The sequence below is a fragment of the Carassius gibelio genome, chromosome A8, assembly GCF_023724105.1.
Source record: "Carassius gibelio isolate Cgi1373 ecotype wild population from Czech Republic chromosome A8, carGib1.2-hapl.c, whole genome shotgun sequence".
NCBI lineage: Eukaryota > Metazoa > Chordata > Actinopteri > Cypriniformes > Cyprinidae > Carassius > Carassius gibelio.
In genome coordinates this window covers 18,812,009-18,832,306 of record NC_068378.1, presented here as the reverse complement: position 1 = coordinate 18,832,306, position 20,298 = coordinate 18,812,009, and the positions used below count along the sequence as shown (strand labels likewise).

At 37.1% G+C, this 20,298-nt stretch overlaps 1 protein-coding gene across 2 annotated transcripts in view; it reads right to left on the bottom strand.

The window, feature by feature from the left end:
• Window positions 1-380: 380 nt before the first annotated feature.
• Window positions 381-20,298, bottom strand: part of LOC128018759 (A disintegrin and metalloproteinase with thrombospondin motifs 10) — a 58,785-nt gene continuing 38,867 nt past the window's right edge. The window contains exons 16-26 of one of the 2 annotated variants that reach the window (XM_052604503.1): window positions 16,127-16,260; window positions 13,381-13,504; window positions 11,060-11,140; window positions 8,034-8,197; window positions 7,431-7,557; window positions 5,870-5,999; window positions 5,138-5,342; window positions 4,777-4,953; window positions 4,287-4,446; window positions 3,319-3,449; window positions 381-3,286 (exon numbers count right to left, since the gene is read on the bottom strand). In XM_052604503.1, coding sequence (XP_052460463.1) covers window positions 3,340-3,449; window positions 4,287-4,446; window positions 4,777-4,953; window positions 5,138-5,342; window positions 5,870-5,999; window positions 7,431-7,557; window positions 8,034-8,197; window positions 11,060-11,140; window positions 13,381-13,504; window positions 16,127-16,260 — 1,412 coding nt within the window. In that variant the 3' untranslated portion in view covers window positions 381-3,286; window positions 3,319-3,339. Of the gene's footprint in view, window positions 3,450-4,286; window positions 4,447-4,776; window positions 4,954-5,137; window positions 5,343-5,869; window positions 6,000-7,430; window positions 7,558-8,033; window positions 8,198-11,059; window positions 11,141-13,380; window positions 13,505-16,126; window positions 16,261-20,298 lie in introns of both variants that reach the window. The other variant, XM_052604502.1, reaches the window with a different exon arrangement.

Genomic DNA, 20,298 nt, shown 5'->3' with positions numbered 1-20,298 from the left:
AGATTTGGTTTGAGTGTTTCAGGGGCCTCCCAAGGCTAAAATCACATCCTAAAAATTACAATCTAAAAATGACAAACAAAGCTAACCATTACGGTCTCTGGGAGTATACAATGTCAGCTGATCAGCAGGGCCCTAGGCCCCTCAGCACATACACACAGAGCCCATGAATATAATTTTAGTTGTAGCCTACCAATACGTGCAATTTCTAATTGTTTTAGCTTTGTCGTCCTCTACAGATGTGTCCACATAGTCCTGCAGCAGAAATTATACATGTTAATTAGTAAATGACTGTTTAAAAAAATAAAAAAAATAAAAAAATAATGAATGCAAATGTAATATGCACATACAAAGAGTTGCTATTAGCACTAAATCTGACCCTCTTAATATCAGTATGCAGGAAGTTTATTTTTATATTCTATTTAGTAAAAAAGTACAGTGCAGATGGACATACAGTGAAAACACACACACATATGACAAGCCAACAAGTCTGAGGTTTATATGTGACAGAAGACTGTGTAAAAACTGTAATATCTTACCAAGTCTTTGTAAAACAAAATAATAAAATAGGAAATGGATATAAACGGTATACAGCTGATATAACAATACATTGGATATTATTTCTACACAATGCATCTTTTTATTCCGTATTTCAAATTCATTTCAACTGGTCTACGTAAAATTCAGAGGAAATAAACATCACAAGCACATGACAGCACAGTATGTGAAAATCACTATTAAAGTCCAAATAAACAAGTGTGACTGCATTTACAAAATGAATCTACAGTTATTGCAAATGTAGGAACACACTGCAAAATTTAAAGATAAAAGCTTACCATCAAAAAGCAAAACAGCATATTCATCTTTCACATAATAATTGTACCAAATAAATGATTTAAAGCTAGTGTCTCTGCAAAGATACTTGAACAATACTTTTAGTTTTCATAGAATCTTGCTTTTTTTTCCCTTAGCAAATGTATTACCAAAACAATCAAAGATTATGGCAAATAAAGACATAGCACCATACTGTAGCACCACGGATTAGCCACCAGTCCGTGAACAGAGGACACCTCTTCAAGATCTGCCCTTCAAATCAAACATTTGATGAATGCTGCCAAAACCCAGGACAGGGGAAAGGTCTGTTATCGCTCTCTTACGATGACTGTCCCTAATAATTTGGCAAATTTATGCTAAAGGCTGATATTTGGGTTAGAAAAGGTTAAATGGAAATTGTAGGTTCTGAAAGGGAATCAAATCAATATGTTACGAAAACACTGAGTTCATCAAAAAATGGCTCCTTTAATCACTATTATGCTGTTCCAAACATGTTTTATTTTTTTGTGAGACACAGACCCGCGAAAAAAATATTACTTCCACCCTAATTCTTCCCTTTACACTTAAAATGCATATTCAAATGCCATTGCTTCTGCATTATTACAATGACTTACATTCTGGTATTTTACCCATGTACACCTATTGTATGACTTTAGATGAATTTGAATAAAATTGTAGTACTTTTTAATAAAAATAGCATAAGGTCATGTAGGTTATTGGCATTTTACTTTTTCCCTCCCCCCAAAATATTACTTAAAGGTCTCAAAGGGGAGAGTATGAATTTTTGTCCCACATCTGATAAAATGAAGCAGAAGCTGTCCAGTAACTAAGGTTACATGCGTCACAATTCTGCAATGCCACCAACATTGCTGCATGTTGACTTGTGGTGCATTAGAAGTACATTACATTATCTAAGTGTCAGCGAACAACAATATGACCACCACATGGGTTTAACAACAGCTTCCATTGACCTCTAACTACTATTACATTGTGCACAGAAGCTAAACTGACCCTACCACTTATTTCCCTTTGTTTGCTAAATAGCTCATTGTTCATCCAGGTTTGACTGATGCACGGTATCTTAATATAATGTAAGCATTATTGTACTGGATGGCAAGAAAATTGCATAGCACCAAAACTGCAAATAGCCACATGGCTGTCAGATTAAAAGATACAGTATCTAAGCAACAACCACACTGAATGAGAGATTAAGATATCTGAGTGATCTGGAGTTTCTCTAAAGAGCAGTTCACATGGACAATGATTCAATTGTTCAATGCCAACAAGTCACTGCTAGTCAGTGTTCCTCTCAACTGCAGCAATCATCTGTACCATGAAGCATTACGGTACAGTAACATTAGTGAACTTTCGGCAAATGTTTCTTTGCAAAAGGTCCATTGTATAGCGCAGTGTTGTAATTTACAATGCACTGCTTACATAGAAGTCACTTTCAAAACAAACAGCTTTCTGGTGCTCAACGCAGCGATTTTGCAACTTGCGAAATTCGTTGCAAAATCTGTGTAGGGAAAATTATTATTCGATTAGTACTTAGAAATTATTAGATTTCACTGTGAAAATTCTTAGGACAAGTGGTAAAACCGCATCTTCGCTCATGTCGTTTAAAATCACCGATTCTTATAAAAATAGTTAACTGTTGGTTGCTTTGCAAATTGCTAGAAGTGAAAAAGGCTCTTAAGGGGATAGTTCACCCAAAAATGCATTATTTACTCACTCTCATGTTGTTCTAAACAATTATGAAACAAAAATAGACATTTTATTGTATGGACAAAGATTTCTTTTTGATGTTCTTGAGAATCTTTGATGTTCTTGAGAATCTTTGATGTTCTTGAGAATAAAGAAAAAGTCATACAGCTTTTTAACACCATAAGGGTGAGCAAATAATAACAGAATTTTAATTTTTTGGTTGAATTATCCCTTTAAAGATGCACTCAATAATGTTTATCCAAAGTCCAAACCAACCAGCGCTACACAAAAAATTACTGAGTGAACTTTTGAGACTATAATAAAGATGACACATTACAATAACAGACAACTATTATTCACTGAGGTTTAGATTTTGCTGAGATTGGCAGTTCCCAAACTCTTCTCTGTATGACAGTGATGGCCAAAAGCACCACATGGAAAAGCAAAAGAAACACCGACGGATGTATTTTAGGCAGACTGGTATTCACAGCAGCAGTGTCAAAGCAGATGGTTGGAGGGAGAGAAAGAATGCAGCATAGATTTCTCTCTTTCTCTCTATTTTCAAGTCTCTCTCTCGCTCTCATTTCATCCATGCTTTCTCTCACAATGATGTCAGTCTTCCAGTGGTTAACAGCACTCCTCCAGCGGAATGCTGAGTATGGGCGTTTCTGGCCATGCAAGATGACGGGAGGGTGGAGAGGGAAGAAAATCAGGGCAAGAGAGAGAGTCATAGAGAATGAGAGAGAGAGAGAGAGAGAGAGAGAGAGAGAGAGAGAGAGAGAGTGAAAGAGAGTGAGAAGGAGGTCAGTGTCCTTGGCAGGTTTTGCAGCACATCTGTCTGAAGTATGCACGGTTGCAAAATTTGAACCTGAGCACCAGGGGGCAGTATGCCACTGTGTTCACATCTTTACACTCTAAGGGGCACAGAAAAAGTGCAGTCAGTCACAGAGAAATTAAATTAGCATCATAAAAACACACAATGTTTTCAGATTTTCCAGTGACTTCAAGCATGTAATACATTTCGACATTTGCCTTGCAATAGAAAAATTCCTATCAGTTTTTTGTCAAGGGAACCAATGTAATGCTAACTTTCAGGTTGGCCTTCAAAAAGTACTCACGTGCTTAAAGTACAGTGTAGTGCAGTCATGATGCAATCACTGCAGCACTCTATACTTTATGTATTTGAGTTAACATAATACTGTCATTAAAGCTGCAGTCTGAACATTTTTTTGGTTAAAAATTGGTCCCGGGTACTAGGCTTTTTTCCTCAGCTGGTCCGAACAAACGTAGCAGATTTGTTACTTGTTCAGATAAAAATATATGGTGAAAAATCTTATTTTGTTCATATATTCCAAGACGTACGTTAGAATCTATGATTACTAAGTATAGGATTCACACAGGTGCGGTGACTGACTGCCACACATACTCCTCAAAACATTCAATTAATCTGTGCTGGAGACATGCCAGAGTACAACCCACGCAAGGAAGATAATTCAGCAAGTAACTGCAATTCCAGGTTTTCAAACAGAGATGGTGACAAAGAAGCAAAACGTATGGACTGCAGCTTTAAATTGCATCAGTACAGTTGCTAAAGCTAAAAGAGCAATCCACTGGGGGCAATATTTGCCAAAAATACTTCAGTATTCTTTCCAACATACTATGATTTGGAAATACTAATTATAATAGTATATATGACCAGTGGTCAGCTAATTGGGATGCAAAGTGCGTCTGCTTGTCCTTTAACTTCTAACCTTCAGGGTTCTCTGTAGGGCCATTATCATCACACTTGCTCTTGCACTGCTGCATGGAGGTGGGACGAAGTGTCTCAGGGCACTCGTTAGATGGCTGGCCAGTGTATGACAGACACTGTACGGAACGAATCTCTTGACCCATACCGCACATAGCCGAACACTGGAACACACACAAAAACACACGCAAACAGGACAGGAACATGTATAAAACAACAAAACGTTTTTTCGAACCTCACATATCTGGACTCAACCATTTTCATTTTGAATTCCTGTACTTTTTTATATGTCTGACATCACAGTTCAGCACATCCATTTTGGAAAAAATGAGAACATTAGGTGTATTCAATTAAAAGGAGAACATTCTTGCCATTCACAGCGATTCAAGGCATAATCTAATTTTGCTTACACATTAAACACCTACGTCAGATGATATAAGTGCTTGTGATGAAATCACTAAGTGACAATCTCACAGCTTTAAATGAGCTCTCACCTCTCCCCAGGGTCCTGTAACCCACCGAGGTGGTGGACAACGGTTTATGTTGCAGCGCACCCTGGTGGTCGGGCGGCTTTGTTTCAAGCACTCTGACTCTGGCAACGTTTCGCCGTTCTCTCCACTTCTGCACAAAATCTCTCTGTACCTGAAACCTGGACCACAGATAGGAGTACACTGCAAAAGATACATGATAACAAAGAGACAATACCAAATTACACCAAAGGTTGAAGTAAGATTTTCTAATTGAACCTGAAAAATAAGACACCCTGGCTGACTGCTAGTTGGTCAGACTAGTTCTTAAGACACAGTCTTAACATAGAGTCTAAGTTTATGCAACTGGACCCAGATGTTTCTCTACCTCAGACCAGTCCAGGGCATGCCATTCTGGTGGGCAGGTGTGGTTGTTGCATGATTCAGTGATGGAAGGCTGTGGCGGGGTGCAGACCACGTCATCCAGGACTTTCTCCTCTGTTACCGAGCTCTTTCTTTTACACAGCACTTCCCGCGTCCGCACTCCTCCGTTACAGCTCCGACTGCAATCTGACCAGTCTCCTGTCAACCACCTGACAGATACACAGATACCAGAATATCAGGCATTGATGGCAAGTCGCATTACATTGGTCAGGAACACCAAAGACATTATGTGAAGTCTTGTGCATGTACAGTACACCAGGAAAGAAACAAATTTGAAAAAAGTTTACCATTTAAACAATTTAAAAACAAAAAATATAAAATATAAAAATATAAATAATGGAAAATGATGTGCTATTAAAATGAAAAAACATACAAATATGCTTATGAATATTTATTAGCATATGTGAATGCGGAAGAGTGATTTGCATATTATAGTTAATTGCACTGACTGGCTAATCGGTGGTCCTTCAATGATGTCTGGAAAGCAGCAGGAAACATTAGCATTTTCTATAAATCTGATGTGGCCATATGCATCCAAGACCATTTTTGAATGTGGATTGCATGATCAAATCACCACAAGTTTCCATAGGCATCCCATTTGCACCTATATTTAGCATGGAGCATATATGATCAGGATGGATAATGCCACACACACAAAATCATACAGAACACCCACGTTGGAGGGCAGGGTTCCAAGTTGCAGGGTCTTTTCTTGTCTTTAGGCTTGTTTTTCTTGTCGCAGAAGTGGTTGTACACCACAGAGAGATCGGCTTGTTTCTTGCACACTACCTGCTGGACTTGCACCCCTGTGACAAAGAGAAGAGTCTTTGCTGATAAATCAATGAAATGAAATGGAACCTTATAAGGTCACTGAATTGGTGACCAATATCAGAATTATGGCCCAATACAAATTATTTTATTTCAGATTTTACAGTCAAAAAAAAAAAAAAAAAAAATGGGCTGGTGTTTTTTATTATATATTTTTTTGTATACACTACCATTGAAAAGTTTTGGGGTCAGTAAAATTTTTCAAAATCTTTTATTCTACCTTTTATTATATTTAAGTAACAATGACCGGAGTTATGGCTGTCATCATAACAATAAAATGCATTTTAAAATATCTAAAATTAAAAAACATTTACTTAAAACTTGAATAATATTTCACAATATTTTACTATATTTTTTAACAAGTACAGTAAATGCAGTCTTGGTGAACTTCTATCAAAAACAAATCACTTAAAAAGAAATATAAGTAAAAAGTTTTAAATTGCTACAAGTGTAATTAGGCATTACAAAAATATTACTACAGCATAGTAAATAATTTGAGATCTGCTAAAAAAAAATTACATTTAGTAGTGTTATGAAATTAGTGTTTTTGAAAATGAACTTTTGAGTGTTACATGAAGGCAAAGATAATCTAAATGTAAAAATAGATGAAATGGCCATGCATAATTAATTTTTTCATTGTTTGTTGACTTATATCCAATATGGACCAATAGGTACCAAAATATTGTATAACATATGGTACCAATATACTGTGTAGGGGTGCTCCGATCACAATCGGCCGATCGTTATGCGCATCTCGTCAGTAAAGACGGTTATCTATCAGCGGTTAATTCCATCAGGTGCGTGATTTCACATAGAGTAGCTGTTACTACACAGAGCCGTTGTTAATAGAGAAGATGCGCATAACGATCGGCCGATCTTGATCGGAGCACCCCTAATACTGTGTATTACTTTTTTAAACAACCCTTCTCAGCATCATAATCAACACTTATTTTACCTGTCATTTTGGATTTATTTTAATGCATTATGTCTTCTCCATTATGGTGGTTAACTAAAAACCTTCATGATGGCTTAGAATTCTCCCTACGAGGCAGCTCACTAGAGTCTATGTTTTCGACAGGAAATTATTTCTGAGTCATAGCTATTAGTTTCTTATCAGCAAAACAAATACGGGTCATTAACTCACAAAGCATAAATGCAAGAAAAATAGGGAAAGAGTTTGAGGATAGGAAGGGACATCAAAGCGGGGGTTCTTGGTGTTCACACACATCCTAATGGCAGACATGGCAAACTGACAATGTTTAAACAGTGTTGGAGAGCTTGACTTTCTTCTGCATTTAGTAGTCACTGTGAATGTGTACACAATTCAGTTTCTTTGAGGAAAACCTTGCAATGCCACTTCCAAGTGTGAATGATTTCATAATGTGTGTCAGTTAACAGAAAACAGTCACCTCCTGCACACAGAGCAGAGCAGCGGGACCAGGATGTATAATGCCAGGCGTAACTGCTCAGGGGATCTCTGTTGACAGGTGGGTTAAAACGGTAATGTATCCCAGGATTTTCCTCACGGACCAACACCTGCAACACACCACACAACAGTAGACTGAACTGACTTATCCAGGCAGAAAACACTATGATTTCAAGCATTTAGCATTTTCATGAATTTGGATTTTTAATGAAATCAAATAAATGTTTTTTTTTTTTTTTTGCAGATTTTACAAAAACTACCCATCTTCTATTGCTAGGTCAAGTGGATAGTCTAAACTCACAACAATGCTGTTATGTCGGTTGATCAAGATGCTCAAAAAACTAAAACAAAAGAAATGCATTGTTTACACTTTTTGGGGAAATTTACCTGAAAATAGCTAACTCACTGATCTCTAAGCATATTAAACTGGGATAGGAGAAATGTATTTATGAAAAATATAGAAAAAATGACACACTTCAGCTTTGAATAACAATTCAACACTTGTCTAAATTCTGGGATATCTGTACCAAACCCAGCAATGCATAAGTATCATGCTTGAACAGATGACCCAGCATCTCTGAGTTACCATGACGATCAGGGTCATGTTGGTGGGTCCAAGTGCTTCCAGGGTCTCCGGTTCATTGGCAGGTCGGCGGTAGTGGAAGGTGGTTCCCGCAATTTCAAAGCGTCTTGGCGTGTCGATGGTCAGCTTGCTGTTGATGAAGTACTGATCCCCTTTGCTCTTCAACACTATGGTATGGAAAATGTTCATGATTAATGGGCCTCAAAACACAAGACTCGATATGGACACTGAACACTGTGCCAAAAGAGGTTTTACACTTGTAAAAGGAAGTTGGAACTACTATGGTGCCAAGAGTATAAAATGTTTTTTTTATTTATTTATTTTTTATTGACAACAAGCAACCAATAAATAAAGTTAGGGAGCCCCTAAGAGCACTGGCAAAATAGGGAAAATATGAGATAGGAGGAAATGTATAGTGCTTTTCCAGAGAAACTCTGCTTCGCTTGCAAAAGCCCTGAAATTTAGTTTTTTCTCCAATCTTAAAGTATTCCCATCAACAGTTTTGTGTTCGCTCTTCAAACTTCAGCATTCATTCTCATAACTTTTGCTTTCGCTCTCTCTAAACTTCAGCATTGGTTCTCAAAACTTTTGCTTTCGCTCTCTAAACTTCAGCATTCGCTCTCAAAACTTTTACTTTCGCTCTCTAAACTTCAGCATTTGTTCTCAAAACTTCAGCATTCGCTCTCAAAAATTTTGCTTTCGCTCTCTAAACTTCAGCATTCGCTCTCAAAACTTTTGCTTTTGCTCTCTAAACTTCAGCATTCATTCTCAAAACTTCAGCATTCGCTCTCAAAACGTTTGCTTTCGCTCTTTAAACTCCAGTATTCGTTCTCAAAACTTCAGCATTCACTCTCAAAACGTTTGCTTTCGCTCTTTAAACTTCAGCATTCGCTCTCAAAACTTCAGCATTCGTTCTCAAAACATTTGCTTTCGCTCTTTAAACTTCAGCATTCCCTCTCAAAACTTTTGCTTTCGCTCTCTAAACTTCAGCATTCGCTCTCAAAACTTTTTCTTTCGCTCTTTAAACTTCAGCATTCGCTCTCAAAACTTTTGCTTTCGCTCTCTAAACTTCAGCATTCGCTCTCAAAACTTTTGCTTTCGCTCTCTAAACTTCAGCATTCGTTCTCAAAACTTCAGCATTCGCTCTCAAAACTTTTGCTTACGCTCTCTAAACTTCAGCATTAGCTCTCAAAACTTCAGCATTCGCTCTCAAAACTTTTGCTTACGCTCTCTAAACTTCAGCATTAGCTCTCAAAACTTCAGCATTAGCTCTCAAAACTTCAGCATTCGTTCTCAAAACTTCAGCATTCCCTCTAAAAACTTTTGCTTTCTAAACTTCAGCATTCCCTCTCAAAACTTTTGCTTTCTAAACTTCAGCATTCTCTCTCAAAACTTTTGCTTTCTAAACTTCAGCATTCTCTCTCAAAACTTTTGCTTTCGCTCTCTAAACTTCAGCATTCGCTCTCAAAACTTTTGCTTTCGCTCTCTAAACTTCAGCATTCGCTCTCAAAACTTTTGCTTTCTAAACCTCAGCATTCCCTCTCAAAACTTTTGCTCTCAAAACTTTTGCATTCGCTCTTTATACTTCAGCATTCGCTCTCAAAACTTTTGCTTTCGCTCTCTAAACTACAGCATTCATTCTCAAAACTTTTGCTTTCGCTCTCTAAACTTCAGCATTCCCTCTCAAAACTTTTGCTTTTGCTCTCTAAACTTCAGCATTCGCTCTCAAAACTTTTGCTTTTGCTCTCTAAACTTCAGCATTCGCTCTCAAAACTTTTGCTTTTGCTCTCTAAACTTCAGCATTCGCTCTCAAAACTTTTGCTTTTGCTCTCTAAACTTCAGCATTCGCTCTCAAAACTTTTGCTTTTGCTCTCTAAACTTCTGCATTAGCTCTCAAAACTTTTGCTTTCGCTCTTTATACTTCAGCATTCGCTCTCAAAACTTTTGCTTTTGCTCTCTAAACTTCAGCATTCATTCTCAAAACTTTTGCTTTCGCTCTCTAAACTTCAGCATTCACTCTCAAAACTTTTGCTTACGCTCTGTAAACTTCACCATTCATTCTCAAAACTTGCGTTTGGTTTTTAAACTTCAGCATTTGCTCTCAAATGCTTGTGTTCTGCTGAGAAATTAAAGCTCTAGCATAAGTTCTGCCGGGAAGAGTCAATTGTTAGCGTCACATATTACCTTCTCAATTTTCTTATGAGCAAACAGAAAACTAATGATGTAAATAATATGAGATGGCAGGAAACCACATTTATGTTCTTCTGAAAGCAAGTGCAATATTTATCTGGGTAATGCAACACGTTTGTAAGCAAATGCAAAACTTGTAATAAAAAATAATGAGATGAGAGGAAAAACTATATTTCTACAATTCTGCAAGCAATCTAAAACTTTCTTGGAGGAATGCATAAGTTCTGTGTGCAAACACAAAAGCACCAACATTTTATTTTTAAAGATATTTACTCTCTCTTGCTTTCAACATTCTGTTCATTGTGATCTGTCTTTTTTTAGAATCTTTTTTTTTTTTTTTTTTACATTGCTTTGCATTTTGCTGCAGTCAGTGCTATATTGTATGGCCATTTTGGTGTGCATTCATTGATTGATTAATTGATAATTTGTCCTCCCATCTCATATTCTTTCCCCAAATCATATTATGCACATTGTACAGTCACAAAACACTTCACTTTGACTGACATTAACTGCCAATATTTTCACAAAATGGCATGCAGTTATTAAATCAGGTAGTGTATTTATTGTGTATAACCAAATTATCTCATAAATCACATTTTAAACGAGGTTTTACAAATGCATATTGTACGATTTTGAAACCTGACTATCCAGGTTTAATTACTAATCAGGGTGAAATATGAACAATATAACCTAGGATATATCCAATATAACCAAGATAACCTGGGATAAATGGCCATGGATTAACAATTTAAAAATGTGAAAAGGCAACAACAGTGTTTTAGTTCTGCTTCCCAGAAGAGGCTCACATTTGAGTCAAACCATGAAAAATTTTGTCTCACCCAAGTAATTTTGAGAGACATTGAGCTCTTGGATGTGTATGAATACAGATCCTTTGGGGATCCTGACCACCTCCTCATAACCTAAGAGAGAACACAGACACAGAAACAAATACATTCATTCACAGCAAAAGAACAATGCTGTTAGTGGTGCTTCACTGAGAGTGACTGTGATGGGATATGCAGAGGTTTGAGATTACAACTGAATTCCTGGGCAAAGTTCCTCAGTTCTGCTGCCCAACACACAATGTGTTTAAGGCCAGATTCCACCACAGGCCTGCAAACAACTCCAGCTTCTGACCAAAGAGCAAAAAAAAAAAAAAAAAAAACTACACTAATTTTTCAACCCACTGCCACTGACATAGATTTTGTTGTGAACAGTCAGGAGATGATGAGTGTAGAAATCTATTGATTCTGGTTCTGAATACTTTTAACAATTTGGTTAAGTCCATGTGAACCGGAAGTTGCAAACGACAGCTATTCGAAATGGTATTTTATTTTTTCTGTGCATCTATGTATTTCACTCTAAGTTTGTAGATTTAAACTTCTGCCAACTCTAATTTGTAAACACAATTTTAAAAGGTGCTGTAAAAATAACGTTTTACTTGTCTGTAACTGTAATTCCTGTACCCTTAAACTGCTTTTGGCTTCCATCTCCATCTTTCCTTTTCTTCTATGGTGAGCTGATTTTCATTTTGTTCTTGACAACATGACTCAATGACTTCTCGTGCCTGTTCAGCGTCAAAACATACCGCAAAGCAATTTGATTATTTTTTTAGAGAGGGTGGAGGGTTTTAAATATTAAAAAACAACTTGCAACACATTTGTATTTTTATTTTTTTTTACAGTGAAATGCACTAAATTACTTATAGAAGAAGAAACCCTTTCCACATTTTCACCCAATTAACTACAGTCTCAAAATGCATTAAATTGACTTTAATGTTTTCCAGTTCATGACTTCAACAGCTAACTAGGAAGCGTGTTTAATAACAACTTTCTGGAAACAGGGTAAGAAAGTGCTAACTGGAGAACAGGAAAGCTGAATTATCAGGAGCTTCAAAGAGGTTGGTGTGTGCCACTGAAGGAAGGAGAAACAGTCTCTCTCAAGTTCACTTGGACTTCTGGGTTAGATCCAGGCCTCAAAATACTCCCCAGACACCAGAGGAACTTGCCAAGGCTGCTCCTAGTACCTCAATGCATGTCACACACACACACACACACACACACATTTCTGAGGTTTGGGGGGTGGAGGTACAGTTAACAAGAGAAACATGTGCATTTGCAGTCTTCACTTAACTATTAACAGAAAAAAATACACTATCCATCTTCTCAAGAACTGTAAGGGGATATTCACAAATAAATTTGTGCCTCATGATAGCGTAGTTTTTTTAAAACATGCTGTCTGTATCGTTTTAACCCCTGAAAATCAAGTAATGTCACTATCGCTACTGCAAAATAAGTGTTTTTTACAATTTGCATTGTCTCGTGCTTAAAAATACACCCAGGCTATAGAAAACAAACCATTAGGTGACAATAACATTTAAATGACTTCTGCTACCATGATCTCTAGAAAATGGTCACAACAATCCCTTTTAAACAACCCTTTCTACGGGCGGTAATAGTGATACTTTAAAGTTAACATGAATTCCTGTACACAACAATAATGTGACAAATTTCTGACTGAAACATCATAATTAATGGAAAATCAAAAATATAGGCTGGAACCTGTTTTTATCAATTCCTGACAGAAATAAAAAAGTAGTAGGAGTCAGGCTGCATGAGTCATGGTGTGACTAAAACAATGGCTGAATATCTTTTGACTTGATTAATGCAATTTTAAATTAAGTCAACAAACAAGCAAAAATGACTCTGAGTAAAAGCAAGTTTTTATTTCTGATGATTTACAGTTGATTAGATTCCCTATTAGATTCCCTAATGTTAACCTAAACATCAATAAGTGAACTGTGCTTTAATCTGTACAACAGCACAGAAATAAAATACTTTAGCTCTACTTAAAGCTGAGAGGAATAATAATTTAGCACCCAACTCCGTGTTGAACTGAGCTTTAGTTCAGCATTAGGGGATCATATTTTAACACAAACTGTAAATCCACACTCCACCTCTGTCAAGAGACAAACTCTTTTACTGAATCTATTTAATCACTATAAAACATTATTTCACAAGACTGTTCTTCTGAAATGGAATTGTCTGTGGAAACTTTTCAACGCCCAGGTCCTCAGTGAGATAAACGGTATTTCAGTAATGTTTCTTTGCACATATTGTTACAAATGGTTCCAGTTGAAACTGAAGTGCACACTTAGTACCTCCTTCAGACAGGGAGTCATTGAAGACCCCCTCGATGACCTGGCAGCTGCTCCCATCTCCTCCACAAATGCGGCAGCGATCTTCCCGAACATCCGAGCCAAGGATCCGGTCACAGCCCACATGCTGCAAATGCACACACATATTTAGAGAGGTCAGAGGTCAAGGCAAAGGTCACAAGATTTACCGGCAAAAAGGAATGTAAAATGTGCAGATATTACACTAAATACATACATATATTTGCTTCATTGTCTGTGCAAATATTTAAATTATAATCTTTATATTATACTTTAATTTACCTGAAGTTATTATCAATCATATCTTTCTAGCAACATTTTGAATGTAGAACAAATACTCTGCTTACAAAAGATGTCTTTTTTCAATTATGTATATGGAGTAATTAGGCATACTGTATCACTATACAAATGAACACTTGTATGGAGCTATTTTTCACGCTCTATTTAATCAATTATGCTTAATATGAAAATGATCAACTTCACATCATTCACAGTCAAATATTGCATTGCCATGTGCTCTGCAAAAATATTTAATACTTGAACTGAAAATGGCAGAACCATAAGACAGCTGTGTATTGAATAATTTATTCATTCAAAAACACACAAACAAAAATTATTCTAATATTTTAGTCAACAGTATGTATTATGCATTAAGACTTCATGAACAAGGATAAAGCATATGTTCAGATTTTCACACAATAAGTGATTTTATTGTGCTTTTGCATTCTTTTTGAAGCTTGAAAGCTTGGGTTTCTAATCACTGTGATTGCATGGAGAGAGAAAAAAATAATCAGTAAATTTCTTCAAAATTCACTCCTATTCATTTCTATTTATTCATATTATTATCCATAATACTTTAAAATGTTCATAATCAGTAAAAATGTTTACTCTGACTTAACCGGCCTTTATTCTTTTTCATATTTTAGAATTTAATTTTATTATGATGTGTTATTGTATTTATGTGTGCACTAGAAGCTTCATTACCAAGCAAGCAGTTGGCAATAAAGATCTTTCTAATTCTGATTCTCCTATGTATCTTTTTTCTATTCCACAGAGGAAAGTAAGTCAAGGGCTCAAATGGTGTTAACACATTTAACTAATCACGTGTATTAACATGTTACTTTTTGACAGCCCTAATAGAAATATCAAGGTTTGACGTATGATCTCAAGCGTAATCCCATAATTCAAAAGATAACAATTCATTTTCACTGACAAGTTTCCTCAAAGGGGCCAAATCTGCACACAATCCAGACCATTCAAGAAGAAACTGAGGAGTCTCTGCTGTCAGTATGTAAAAGGTAACACACAAAATGAACTCTAGCAACCGGCAGACCTGCAAACTGCTTGACACTTTCCAAATCCAGGCCTGCGTAACTTCCCAAAAATCCACCGAAAGTGCCAAAGACTTTTGTTGACCTGGCCTAGATTCCATAACCTGCAAATGTGTGACCTATTTTCTCACAACAACAATGGTTATTCAATGGCTGCTTGAAGGGGGTTGGACATGTCCTCTGCTGGACCAAATAGAGCCGAGCTGTGGGACAGGTTATTATATTGGTTATACAGGCTGTTTTTAATGTCTTGTTATTCAAAGCTCTTGCTTTCATAATCAAACCCTTATTGTATGGAAGCTAAGCCATCATGAGTTTGCAAACACTACTTTGATTTCTCCCCCTGCTGTTCTTTGATTTTTTATATGCACCATAAATAAGAAAGCAGAGTAAAGAGTGAGGGAAGGAGACAGAGAAAGAGAGCAGGGAAGGAAAGAAATGGAGAAAGAGTGAGAGCTGACGGCAGGGAGGGAGAAGTTTCTGTGATCATGTTCAGCTGTGTGTACTGAAGACAGATGGATCTGGGGGGTCACAGAGTTCTTGCGGCATTCAGAGCAGAGCAGAACGGGGCTGGACTGAACTGAACTGTTGATAAAAACAACCACTGGTCTAGACAACAGTGCAAAGATAAACCAGCCCAACTCATTCCAAAGGCGCACATGCAGCATGTCCTGTGCAGTAAATCAAAACAAAACCGAAAATAAAGTACACTACAGTTTGCATTGTGAAACATGCTAATAAACAACATATTTTAAGCCACTTTCACACGTTGTTTGATTGTTTGCTCCAAACCAGAGTTCAGTTCCAGCTGGATGTACAGTCGCATTGAACTGTTGGGTTAGAAGAGACCATCATCAAAGAAAACGCCACCTTGAGTTTACCATAGTAACTAGCTAATGGTTCCAACGAGTACATGCCAACTTTAATGTTGTTTTCATGTTGTTGTTGCTTTAAATTGTCCATTATACAGAACAGCACTTGCATTAAAGCCCAGTGGATGTTTTAGCAAAGATCATTTATTTTAGGTGCCACTAAATGTTTATTGTTGAGCCCTGAAGCTATAGAAAATCACTTTCACACCAGCCAAACGATACTGAAACGCTGATGTCTATAAAGCTTTAGCATTAAAGCATCCTTAACAGTTAGTAAAAAATGGGGCGAGGAGCAATGGAGTCTGGACAGCTCAGATCTCTAATTAAATCCAGGATGCTCCACATTACTATGATAATGTGTTCAGAGATTGGTGAATCTTTGTATCAAGAGGGACATTTTTGCTCTTCTGTTCTGTCTCTTGCTTTGGCAGGAGTTCAAAGCCACAAACAACAACTGGAAAAGCATATATTGTATCAAAAACCTCTGAGATATGTATACATGAAGAAAAGAGTGTGTGAATGTCTCACCTTACACTCGCCATTAACACAAACGTCCAGAGAGTCATCCCTGCAAGGTGTGCCATCCACCACAGCTGGAGCGCGCTCAGTGTAGAAGTTATAGCCCTCTGCCAGGCAGTTCAGAGAACATGACTTCACTCCACCTGCAGCCAAAACATGCAAAACATCATACCTCAACAATCATGAGCCATTTAGTCAGAAACATGTTACATACTTTAAAAAAAGGGTTGGCAGATACTCAGTAAGACATGGAGTTTCTCAAAAAGTTTCAAATAAATGTGCAACAAGTTATATATGCCATAGAAAAGACAAATGAAGCAAATGAGATATCCTCAGGAGCATCACAGGGCATCATAAAATCTACAAAGAAATGTAATATGATACACTGAAAGTAATGCCAATGCCATTAAGCATGCATTCACAGAACTGACTCCTCACGTGTTATGCATTGTTAACTTTACAACATAACACAATGGAAAAAACAAACTTGAAAACAAACTGCTGGCAAATTTGGTCTGTGGTTTAATGCGCCTCCAACAATGGAGACATGTGAACGGCGTATTTAATGCAGCCAAACAGAGCTTTAGAACTATACTAACTCTGCGGGATGTCCGCCAGCAATCTTTAGAGTTTCATGGCTGCATATGGTATTTTAATGAGCTTGTGAGGTTTATGTTAGTTAGTTTCTTCTTTCACTGATTTTACATACTTGAGAAGAACATTTCGGGAACATTTCAGATGACTTGCTTATAGATAAAGCAGCTGAAACGCTTTCTACACACACTTTGTTCCCGTCTTCTCAGTAAAAGCCCTATAAATTTGAGAACACGATGGAGAGAAAAACAGCCTCTCCCAGCATATTCCCTAAAACACAAAGAAGAAATCATGCAACTCACCAGATGGGTGAGGAAAGGAGAGTAAGAGGAGACTGATGGCCTTTGAGGCCTGTATGAAAAAATTGCAAATCAAAAGTCTGGGGTCTTCTTGTAAGAATCTCTTAAACCCAGGCTGTATTTACTTAATCAAAAATGCAGTAAAAACAGTAATATTTTTTTCCTTCTAAATGTAGTGTTTTACTGTGAATTTTCCCATTCTTACAGACATCCCTGGAAAGTTTGTAGTTCGGTTGGATTTTCCAAAAGCAAGTAGTAAAACAATACACAAGTTACTAAAGTTACTTGACTTTTGTTTCATGATCTTGATTGCTGTTTACTCCATTAGTATGGAGCCAGAAGAGTCTCAATAAAGATAAATGCACACACTACATTCACATATGCACACACAGGATTCATAGATGCACACACATGATTCATAAATACACACACAAGATGCACAAATGCATACAAAATTCAGAAATGCACACAAAAATCAGAAATACACACACAATTCAGAAATGCAAACAACATTTACAAATGCACTCAAGATTCACAAATGCACAGGACAAGATTCAGAAATGCACAGGACAAGATTCAGAAATGTATTTCTGATGCACACACACATATATCTTGATTCACAAACTGCTTGCGGTCTGTGAACTTCACTGCATTTGTGTGTGAATTTTGAGACTCCCCTGACTTGGCTCGACACACAAATGCTTTTTTTTAAACAGGGAATGATCAGCAACCAATCAGATATCTCCCTTCTTTTAGCCAATCACAAGAATGCACCCCATGTGGGGGATTGTTTACTTATAAGCCAATCACATGAATGTGTTCACACAGCAATTGTATTAAATTGTATGAAAATACAGATGTTTAGATTACAATTCAGGTTTATTTTTTTATTATTTTTTACTAAATATAAATTTAAAAATGTCTCAATACATATAGCCCAGTGACTGCAGAAAAAAAGTTAACCATGGATTCAAAAATTTGCAATAGGCAATTATTTCATTTTATTGAAATATTTTAATGAAATAAAAAAAAATAAAAAAATGTTTAAACCTTTTTGAATATTTAAATATATCTAAATATTCTTTTGGATGCAATATAGAAGTCACTTTAATTATAATATTCAGTCCCTACATGAAGAGAGAGTCAGTGGTCCGCTGCAAGAGGAAAGTGGCTCTCTGGCTGCGAAAAGTGGGTCTCCGGCTGTCGTTCGCTTAGGAAAGTGAGTTGATCGCTGCGTGAGGAAAGTGAATCATTCGCTCAACTTCGCTGCTTGAGTAAAGTGAGTCGCTGGCTGGGTGAGGAAAGTGAGTCGTTCGCTGCGTGACTCGTGAGGAAAGTGAATCGTTCGCTGAGGAAAGTGAGTCGCTCGCTGGGTGAGGCAAGTGAGTCGTTCGCTGCGTGACTCGTGAGGAAAGTGAGTCGCTCGCTGGGTGAGGAAAGTGAGTCGTTCGCTGCGTGACTCGTGAGGAAAGTGAGTCGTTCGCTGCGCAAAGTGGGTCGCTGGCTGCGCAAAGTGAGTCGCCGGCTGTGTGAGGTAAGTGAGTCGTTCGCTGAGGAAAGTGAGTCGTTCGCTGCGTGAGGAAAGTGAGTCGCTCGCTGGGTGAGGAAAGTGAGTCGTTCGCTGCGTGACTCATGAGGAAAGTGAGTCGTTCGCTGCGCAAAGTGGGTCGCTGGCTGCGCAAAGTGAGTCGCCGGCTGTGTGAGGTAAGTGAGTCGTTCGCTGAGGAAAGTGAGTCGTTCGCTGCGTGAGGAAAGTGAGTCGTTCGCTGATTGGCTTATAAGTAAACAATCCCCCACGTGGGGTGCATTCTTTTGATTGGCTAAAACAAGGGAGATATCTGATTGATTGCAGATCATTCCCTGTTTAAAAAAAGGCATTTGTGTGTCGAGCCAAGTCAAGGGAGTCTCAAAATTCACACACAAATGCAGTGAAGTTCACAGACCGCAAGCAGTTTGTAAATCAAGATATATGTGTGTGTGCATCAGAAATACATTTCTGAATCTTGTCCTGTGCATTTGTGAATCTTGAGTGCATTTGTAAATGTTGTTTGCATTTCTAAATTGTGTGTGTATTTCTGAATTTTGTGTGCATTTCTGAATTTTGTATGCATTTCTGAATCTTCTGTGCTTTTTAAATTTTGTGTGTGCATTTGTGAATTTTGTGTGCATTTGTGTATCCTGTGTGTGTATTTATGAATTATGTGTGTGCATGTATGAATCCTATGTGTGCATATGTGAATGTAGTGTGTGCATTTATCTTTATTGAGACTCTTCTGGCTCCATACATTAGAACATGCACCATTTGGATTAATACTGAATTGTAAATATAAAACAAAGAAAAATTATAGGGCCATTCACTATAAACAACATTTAGTTTAAAGGAAAGCATACAATTTAAAGTGAAAGTAAAACCAGCAGCCTGTGTGAAATGTCTGTCTCTCATACTGAACCAATACAAATGAGTGTGTGCATTGGGCTTGATTTGCTTGCTTGATATTAACTGCATTATATAAGTCACTTTAGAATATATGTTGCAGCACATTTCAAATGATAAAAAAACATGACTTATATTTCAGAAAAAATGTTCATCGCTGTTACCAAATTTACTGAGCCACTGCAGTGGAGCAGCTCTCATGTGCACTATTAAATTAAACATGATATAGCAATAAACACAGCAATAAAATGTACAATGAAAGTTACAAAAGCTTGTGCAATACATTTTAACGGCCATGATTAAGTGTGAAAATAACTGACGGATAAATCTATTTGCTAAATGTAGCCAGTTAACATGATTCATATTCTTTTGGTTTCTGTATCCAATATTTTTTTTGAATAACAAATGCAGTGAACGTACATTGGTAAGTACCCAAAATAAAAGTACTGGTGTCGGACTTGTTCTAAAAAAAAACGGTATAAGAGAATCCCTAATTTGCATGATTTAAAAAAAACCTTTAAAATGTTGCTTTTTTAGGACATGGCATCTAATACTTCAAATGCTCCATTCTCCTTCATTCCGTCATGTTCTGTACAGTTGTTTTTGAAAGCAAGAATGCATTTTATATAAATGCTCCCTAAGAAATTATTAGATTAGTTTAACTAAGTTATCCATTCATTAAAGAAAAATACAGTTTTGCAGGTATTTAAAGTACAAGATGAAAAAAGACATGAAAGGTGGTAAAGAGGGAGCAAAAGAACAAAAGAGGAACATGCTGTACTCACACACTATATTCTTCATTGGTAGTGTGACAGAACAAGGAATTAAATGACTCCTAATCCCACTCTGACTGG